The following is a 9,752-nucleotide window of genomic DNA, read 5'->3' on the forward strand; positions in this document are numbered from 1 at the left end:
GTATGTCCCGATCGTTAGTTTAAGTGTGAAATAACCACGGTTAGTTTGGAACAGTAAAAACAACAGGTAACACATTATGTATCCCCAGAAATATTGACATTCCAGGTGTAATTAAATATGAGCTTTACAGTCATAAAAACACTGCCAGATATAACACATTTGTATTATAAAGGCCTTGCGAGGCTTGTAGGCAAGGATGTTGGGAGTTCAGGGCTTTCCCCTCTAACCCTCATCACCAACATAGATTGATTGCCTTACATAAACAATGTGTAGCTGTTGTGATTGTATTGTGGTCTTTAGAGCCACTCACACACTTGTCCTGTTGCCTTTCAGGTGGAAGCTCCCTTCATACCAAAGTGCAGAGGACCAGGAGACACAAGCAACTTTGACGACTACGAAGAGGAGGATGTCCGTGTGTCCGACACAGAAAAGTGTGCGAAGGAGTTTTCCGAATTCTAGCAAGGGGAGGCAGGCGTTCCATAAGGTCTCACATGTATTGGGATTTTTGCAGTCTGTTGAGGGTGGAGCTGAGACATGACGCATTCAAAACAATTGCCTAGTTCCTTCATTCCACAAGGTTGAATGAGGTCCTTCTTGCCATGATCCTCCTCGCGTGCAGTTAGCACTAAACGTATACACAGGCACATTATGCAGACACCCCTCGTGCTGCGACACAAAAATACTAGGTAGACCACGTTTTTTGTCTTTTGTTTCCTGTTTTGTTTTTAAAACATTTGTTGCTTTAAAGAATCCCCCCCTCCATTTTAAACCAAGTGATTATTTGCAAAGCAAGACAAAAACCAATGAAATGCCCATTTTACAGTGGCACAAAGAGTTACTGTCTATAGTAGGTGGTATTACACATTTTAGTGATTTTTAAGTTGCTCCTAGTTCTTGCTAGTGACTCTTGCCAGTTCTTGTGTGTTAGGCCTACACGTCAGTCTTTGTTTTAGGTTTAATTCAACTTTCTTGGCCCAGTCTATAATCCTAAACATTTTGCTGTCCTTAAGAAGTAGACTGTCTTTCTGCATAATATAAAGATACAGTATCTTTTTACAAAGAAATGGATGTCAGAAAAGGAAAATACTCAATACAATACCACAGTCACATGGGCATGCAGTCCTTGATGAGGGGTACAGTAGTAGCAAAGCAAACCTAATTACAAAGCAAAAACCTGTGATAAGTTTCATTTATCATTTGTAGCAATGTTTTACTTGTCAGGTCATGGGGCATTTTATTTTATTTATTTTAACCTCCGAGTAGGTATTGTATTCAAATTAAGATGAAGTGAGATGATATATTTTAAGGTACAACAACCCCAAGAGGGGTAGGAAACTTATGGGCTTTAACTACACTGAACAAAAATATAAACGAAACCATGCAACAATTTCAAAGATTTTACTAAGTTACAGTTCATATAAGGAAATCAGTCAATTGAAATAAATTCATTAGGCTCTAATCTATTGATTGCACATGACTGGGAATACAGATATGCATGCATCTGTTGGTCACAGACACCTTAAAAGAAAGTAGTGGTGTGGATCCGAAAACCAGTCTGGTGTCTGGTGTGACCACCATTTGCCTCATGCAGTGCAATGGACGCATCTCCTTCGCATAGAGTTGATCAGGCTGTTGGTTGTGGCCTGTGGAATTTGTCCCACTCCTCTTCAATGGCTGTGCAAAGTTGATGGATATTGGCAGGAACTGGAACATACTCTCGTACACAGCGATCCACTGCATCCCAAACATGCTCAATGAGTGACATGTCTGGTGAGTATGCAGGCCATTGAAGAACTGGGATATTTCAAGCTTCCAGGAATTGTGTACAGATCCTTGTGACATGGGGTTGTGCATTATCATGCTGAAACATGAGGTGATGGCGGCAGATGAATGGCACAATAATGGATCGTCTCATGATATCTCTGCATTCAAATTTCCATCGATAAATGTAATTGTGTTTGTTGATCGTAGCTTATGCCTTCCCATACATAACCCCACCGCCAGCAAACCACTTGCCCACACGACACCATACACGCTGTCTGCCATCTGCCCGATATAGTTGAAACCTGGATTTAGCTGTGAAGAGTGCACTTCTCCAGCGTGCCAGTGGCCATCTAAGGTGAGCATTTGACCACTGAAGTCGGTTACGACGCCGAACTGCAGTCAGGTTAAGACCCTGGTGAGGACGACGAGCATGCAGATGAGCTTCTCTAAAACTGTTTCTGACAGTTTGTGCAGAAATTATTTGGGTGTGCAAACCCAGTTTCATCAACTATCTGGGTGGCTGGTCTCGGACGATCCCGCATGTGAAGAAGCCGGATGTGGAGGTCCTGGGCTGGTGTGGTTAAACGTGGTCTGCGGGTGTGAGGCCGGTTGGACGCACTGCCAACTTCTATAAAACGATGTTGGAGGCAGCTTATGATAGGGAAATTATTATTCAATTCTCTAGCAACAACTCTGATGGACAATCCTGCAGTCAGTATGCCAATTGCACTCTCCCTCAACTTGAGACATCTGTGGCATTGTGTTGTGTGACACGAGTGGCCTTTTATTGTCCCCTGCACAAGGTGCACCTTTGTAATGATCATGTTGTTTAATCGGCTTCTTGATATGCCACACCTGTCAGGTGGATGGATTATCTTGGCAAAGGAGAAATGCTCACTAAAAGGGATGTAAACAAATTTCTGCACAAAATTTGAAATACACTTTTTGTGCGTATGGAAATCTTCTGGGAACTTTTATTTCCGCACATGAAAAATGTGACAAACACTTTACATGTTGCGTTTTATCTTTTTGTTCAGTATAGAATTACTGTATACCATGGGTTCTCAAAGTGGGGAACTGCAGGGGGCCCGTAACCAAAAGTTTGTAGACACCTCATTCAAGGATTTTTCTTTATAATTACTATTTTCTACATCGTAGAATAACAGTGAAGACATCACCTATGGAATCATGTACAGTAGTAGCCCAAAAAAGTGTTAAACAAGTATATTTTATATTTGAGGTTCTTCAAAGTAGCCACCCTTTGCTTTGATGACAGCTTTGCACACTTGGCATTCTCTCAACCAGCTTTTTTGTTGTTCCAACAGTCTTGAAGGAGTTCCCATATATGCTGGGCTGCTTTTCCTTCACTCTGCAGTCCAACTCATCCCAAACCATCTCAATTGTTTTGATGTCAGGTGATTGTGGAGGCCAGGTCATCTGATGCTGCACTCCATCACTCTCCTTCTTGGTCAAAAAGCCCTTTACACAGCCTGTAGGCGTGTTGGGTCATTGTCCTGTTGAAAAACAAATGATAGTCCCACTAAGCGCAAATCAGATGGGATGGCTTATCACTGCAGAATGCTGTGGTAGCTATGCTGGTTAATTTTGCCTTGAATTATAAATAAAACCGTGTCGTCAGCAAAGCACTATCACACCTCCTCCATGCTTCACGGAGGGAACCACACATGCGGCGCTCATCCATTCAACATCTCTGTGTCTCACAAGAATTTTAACATTTGGACTCATCAGACCAAATGACAGATTTCCACCGGTCTAATGTTCATTGCTTGTGATTCTTGGCTCAAGCAAGTCTCTTCTTCCTATTGGTATCCTTTAGTAGTGGTTTCTTTGCAGCAATTCGACCATGAAGGCCTGATTTCATGCAGTCTCCTTTGAACAGTTGATGTTGATGTGTTTGCCGCCCAAATAAATGCTTCACAATTCAACAATCTGAGGTGCAGTTAACTCTAATGAACTGGGTCTTCCTTTCCTGTGGCGGTCCTCATGAGCCAATTTAATCATAGCACTTGATAAAACTCCGTTTTTGAAATGTTCCGCATTGACTTACTTTCATGTCTTACAGTATTGGACTGTTGTTTCTCTTTGCTTATTTGAGCTGTTCTTGGACTTGGTCTTTTACCAAATATGGCTATCTTCTGTATACCACCACTACCTTATCACAACACAACTGATAGGATCAAACACATTAAGGAAGGAAGGAAATTCCACAAATTAACTTTTAACAAGGCACACCTGTTAATGGAAATCCATTCCAGCTGACGACCTCATGAAGCTAGTGGAGAAAATGGCTAGATTGTGCAAAGCTGTCAAGGCAAAGGGTGACTACTTTGAATAATCTCAAATATAAAATATATTTTGATTGAACATTTCTTGGTTACATGATTCCATGTGTGGTATTTTATAGTTTTTGATGTCTTTACTATTATTTTACAATGTAGAAAATAGTAAAAATAAGAGAAAGCCTGGAATGAGTAAGTGTGTCCAAACATTTGACTGGTAGTGTGTGGATATATAGATATATATTCACACACAGTGCATTTGGAAATATTCAAACCCCTTGACTTTTTCCACATTTTGTTACGTTACAGCCTTATTCTAAAATGTATTCACATTTTTTTTTCCCTCTTCAATCTACACACAATACCCCATAATGACAAAGCAAAAAACAGGTTGACATTTGTGCAAATTTATTAAATTTAAAAAACTATCACATTTACAGAATTATTCTGACCCTTTACTCAGTACTTTGTTGAATCACCTTTGGCAGCAATTAAATCCTTGAGTCGTCTTGGGTGTGACGCCACAAGCTTGGGACACCTGTATTTGGGGAGGGGTAGTGTTGCTGCACAGCTGCTTTCAAGTCTCTCCAGAGAAGTTCGATCGGTTTCAAATCCAGGCTCAGCCTGGGCCACTCAAGGACATTCAGAAGCTTGTCCCAAAGCCACTCCTGTGTTGTCCTGGCTGTGTGCTTAGGGTCGTAGTCCTGTTGGAAGGTGAACCTTCGCCCTAGTCTGAGGTCCTGAGTGCTCTGGAGCTAGTTTTCTTCAAGGATCAATGTACTTTGCTCCTTTCATTTTTCCCTCGATCCTGACTAGTCTCATCAGTCCCTGCCGCTGAAAAACATCCCCACAGTATGATGCTGCCAGCTCTGTGCTTCACCGTAGGAATGGTGTCAGGTTTCCTCCAGATGTGATGCTTGGCCAAGGAGTTCCATCTTGGTTTCATCAGACCAGAGAATCTTGTTTCTCATGGTCTGAATCCTTTAGGTGGATTTTGGCAAACTCCAAGCTGGCTGTCGTGAGGAGTGGCTTCCGTCTGGCCACTCTACCATAAAGGACGGATTGATTTAGTGCTGCAGAAATGGTTGCCCTTCTGGAAGGTTCTCCCATCCACACAGAGGATCTCTGAAGCTCAGGGTGTCCTTCGGGATCTTGGTCACCTCCCTGACCAAGGCCCTTCTCCCCCGATTGCTCAGTTTGGCCTGGCTGCCAGCTCTAGGGAAATTCTTGGTGGTTCCAAACTTCCATTTAAGAATTATGGAGGCCACTGTGTTCTTGGGGACCTTCAATTTTTTTGGTACCCTTCCCCAGATCTGTGCCTCGACACAATCATGTCTCTGAGCTCTACGGACAATTCCTCCAACTTCATGGCTTGGTTTTTGCTCTAACGTGCACTGTCAACTATGAGACCTTCTATAAACAGGTGTGTACCTTTCCAAATCATGTCCAATCAATTGAATTTACCACAGGTGGACTCCAATCAAGTTGTAGAAACATCTGAAGGATGATCAATGGAAACAGGATGCACCTGTGCTCAATTTCGTGTCTCATAGCAAAGGGTCTGAATACTTACTTATGTTAATACATTTGCAAAAATTTCTTAACCTGTTTTTACTTTAATTATGGGGTATTGTGTGTAGATTTATAATAAAAAAACATGATTTAATACATTTTAGAATAAGGCTGTAACGTAACAAAATGTGGAAAAAGTAGCCTGAATATTTTCCGAATGCACTGTGTACACACTACATATCTGAAAGTATGTGGACACCCCAAATTAGAACCACACAGTTGCTGACAGGTGTTATAAAATCGAGCACACAGCCATACAATCTTCATAGACAAACATTGGCAGTCAAATTGCCCGTACTGAAGTGCTCAGTGACTTTTAATATGGCACTGTCGTAGGATGCCACCTTTCCAAAAAGTCAGTTTGTAAAATTTCTGCAATGCTGGAGTCCCGGGTCAACTGTAAGTGCTTTGAAGTGGAAACGTCTAGGAGCAACAATGGCTTATCCTCTGAAGTGGTAGGCCACACAAGCTCACAGAACGGGACCACCGAGTGCTGAAGCGTGTAAAAATGGTCTGTTCTCAGTTGCAACACTCACTACCTGGGTTTGGCAGATGCCAGGAGAACACTACCTGCCGAATGCATAGTGCCAACTGTAAAGTTTGGTGGAAGAGCAATAATGGTCTGGGGCTGTTTTTCATGGTTCTGGCTAGACCCCTTATTTCCAGTAGAGTGAAACGCTTAAAGCTACAGCATCAATGACATTCTAGACGATTCTGTTTGGGGAAGGCCCTTTCCTGTTTCTGCACGACAATGCCCCCGTGCACAAAGCAAGAGCCGTACAGAAATGGGTTGTCGAGATCAGTGTGGAAGAACTTGACTGGCCTGCACAGAGCCCTGACCTCAACTCCATTGAACACCTTTGAGATGAATTGGAATGCTGACTGTGAGCCAGGCCTAATCGCCCAACATCAGTTCCCTACCGTATTAATGCTCTTGTGGATGCATGGAAGCAAGTCTCCGCAGCAATGTTCCAACATTTAGTGGAAAGCCTTCCCAGAAGAGTGAAGGCTGTTGTAGCTTTAAAACTGCAACATTTTCTCTCTGCCTCATGGTAAAATGTGTAGAATTGCAGAATATTAGATTTAAAACTGTGGCAAAATGTGTGGAATGGCAAGAAATTAGCCTAAACTGATAATTTTCTTTCCAATTGCAAGAGGCGGACCTTTTTAAATGTTAGTTCCCCGGGCTGAGACGGTTCGTCCACTGCAGTCGTCATCGAGCACGGTTACATGCACACAATCAGATTATTGTGAATAGTGAGGTTAATATAATAGTTTGTTTATAACGTTTACGTACTTTGCAAGAACGATTTTGCTGTTTACATGGACACATCTGGACTTTGGATAAATGCAGAAAATCGCCATTCACAAACGTTCTACCACACTGACCATGTTATTTTTGCGAAGACAATTTGATTCTGAGTACGGATATGTGTATGGTAAATTTGAATGTGAACTTCAAGATGCATACTTTCAGTTTATCCGAACTCACTTCACACGTGCATAACAGGGAAGCTTAAGCTACCCAGTACTTGCTCATGTCAGATTAAATACACCTCTGAAACGTCAATTAAGATGTTTAAATGTCCTAATTATTTGAAAGATTTCTCTGAAAACCAGGTGTTTTATTCTGCGTGTGCTGACTTCGATTATGACCTTACACAGATAAGCAGAGTAAGTGTTTATTTACCAGACTAATGCCATACTCGGCCTTCTGTCATAAGCAGTTTAAATTCAAATTATTAGTGTGCATGTAAACATACTCCAAGTAAAACTCATTTTAGGCCATTTTTATCGCACTCAAGTTGTTCTGATTTATGAGGTTGATATAATTTGCTGTCACAAAACGGGTCCCTGGACCCAAAAAGCTTGAGAATCCCTGCTCTATACAATAGGTTGTCTTTTTGGTAGCACATCCAAAAACTGCAGAAGCTTATAGTTGTTTTGAATTAAAGGAAAAAATATATTTTGGTATTTGTTTCATTAGTCCGTTAATACAGTCCCAAAATGTTTTTCATGTCAGCAGAAATAAAGCCGGTATGATGCAAAGCGCAACATCATATGATGCAAAATGCAGCAGTATTTCTGTATTTTGAAAGTGACTTATTTTGAAAACTTCATTGCTGACATGCAAAACATTTTGAGACGATATTAACAATGGAATTTTCCTTTTAATACATGTTTTCCTTTAACTGTTCAAATGTAAATGGTTTAGTTGCTTTAATTTTGTCAGATGTTACATAGCTGTGTCTGTGAAGCAGTGTTGGTTACATGGGCAGGTTCAGTCTCACCTTTTTGTTTTGAAATGATCATTTAGCAAAGCACTCAGAAGACATTGTGTAACTGCCATTTCTATTATAATTTGTTACTCCTGCATGTCTGTTTCCATTTGTTACCTCCCTCCATACAACAGTGTACTGTAGCGACTCCCTTGAATGGGTATTGAAGATGTTGTATTCTCACAAACTAAAACATGATTTCACATGCAATTTTTTTTCTTGAGTTTCAGCTCCTTTCATATGGCATTTTGTTCAGATCATTTCAGAGGAACAATTGCTATTTATTTTATATATATATATACTTATTAGAGATACATTTTATTAGATATCTTTTTATGTTTAAACTTGCATAGGTCCCAGTATGTTTGATTTTTTAAAAAATATATTAATATATATATGGGTAAATAATATTTCATGAAATAGGCTACTTCGCAATCTTATGCCTTGTTAACATCCTGGGTATTAAGCATGTGTCAATCCAATCTCTATGAATGTGTTAATCCATTTTCCAAAACTGTATGGTAAATTTACAGCAACTTGTGAGTTTGAATGATGTGTGTAATGTTTGTTGCAAAGTTACTTGTAAATTAAGGCACTATTTCCTGAGCTACCTGACACTCCTTGCAGATGAAAATTGTTTCAATGTAGAACTAATTTATAGTCACAAGCATACCAGTATAGGCCATAATATGAAAAATCGCTGTATTTAGTTTTTGGGATATGTTGCACAATGTCATTTAGAAGGCCACTTTTTCCCACCCATATTTACTTGTTTGCTAGAGAAGTATAACAACATTTGCTGTAACAGATTTTATGGAACAAAAGATGTCACTGTAATACATTTATTTCTTAAAATATATTTTGTATATAATTTGACTGAAGAGATTCTGTATGCAATAAATGCTGCAGTGACATTCATGGACATTAAGGTTTTAATAAAGGCTGGATGTCATGTTTTTTTGTTGTTGAATATCACATTAACATTACTCTTACTTATATGCTTGGAAATAACATTCATTATGTGAAATGTCTTTGTTTTTTTGGTTTCACCTTGACGTTGTGCACAAATTTGAGATTATTTTCTTGTTTTAATATGAAACCAGATTTTATGCAAGTAATTCATGTTAAGGTTGTATAGATAATTCACAGGCTACCTGTTTTCTTCCAATCTTTCACCAAAAGTATGCTATAAGGAATTGTTCACTGATTTGACGTTTGAGGTGTATTTTCATGAAAATCCTGACATTTATGAACCTTTAATTTAAAAGTGTAAGGGCCATATGTGATTGTTACAAATTGTTAACAAAAATATAAATGCCACATGTAAAATGTTCGTCCCATGTTTCATGAATTGAAACTAAAGATATGTTATATATACACAAAGATTGTTTCTTTCATTTTGTGCACACATTTGTTGATATCCCTGTTAGTGAGCATTTCTCCTTTTCCAAAATAATCCATCCACCTGACAGATGTGGCATGTCAAGAAGCTGATTAAACTGCATTACACAAATGTACTTTGTGCTGGGGACAATAAAAGGCCACTAAAATGTGCAGTTTGGTCACGCAACACAATGCCACAGATGTAAAGTTTTGAGGGTGCCTGAAATTGGCATGCTGAATGCGGGAATGTCCACCAGAGCTATTACCAGATCATTTAATGTTCATTGCTCTACCATAAGGCCCTTTGAACATTTTAGAGAATTTGGCAGTATGTCCGACCGGCCTCACAACCATATGTAACCACGCTAACCCGGGACCTCCACATTCGGCTTCTTCACCTGTGGGATTGTCTGAGACCAGCTACCAGGACAGTTGATGAAATTGTGGGTTTGCA

The 9,752-nt window shown here is 39.9% G+C and overlaps 1 protein-coding gene across 2 annotated transcripts in view; it reads left to right on the top strand.

The window, feature by feature from the left end:
• prkacba (protein kinase, cAMP-dependent, catalytic, beta a) overlaps nt 1–9,298 on the top strand; it is a 31,262-nt gene extending 21,964 nt beyond the window's left edge. For both annotated transcript variants that reach the window (XM_029677053.2, XM_029677051.2), the window contains exon 10: nt 334–9,298. In XM_029677053.2, the coding sequence (XP_029532913.1) occupies nt 334–459 (126 nt within the window). In that variant the 3' untranslated portion in view covers nt 460–9,298. The remainder of the gene's footprint in view (nt 1–333) is intronic.
• The last annotated feature ends 454 nt before the right edge of the window (nt 9,299–9,752 follow it).

The sequence above is a fragment of the Oncorhynchus nerka genome, linkage group LG13 (assembly GCF_034236695.1).
Source record: "Oncorhynchus nerka isolate Pitt River linkage group LG13, Oner_Uvic_2.0, whole genome shotgun sequence".
Classification (NCBI taxonomy): Eukaryota; Metazoa; Chordata; class Actinopteri; order Salmoniformes; family Salmonidae; genus Oncorhynchus; species Oncorhynchus nerka.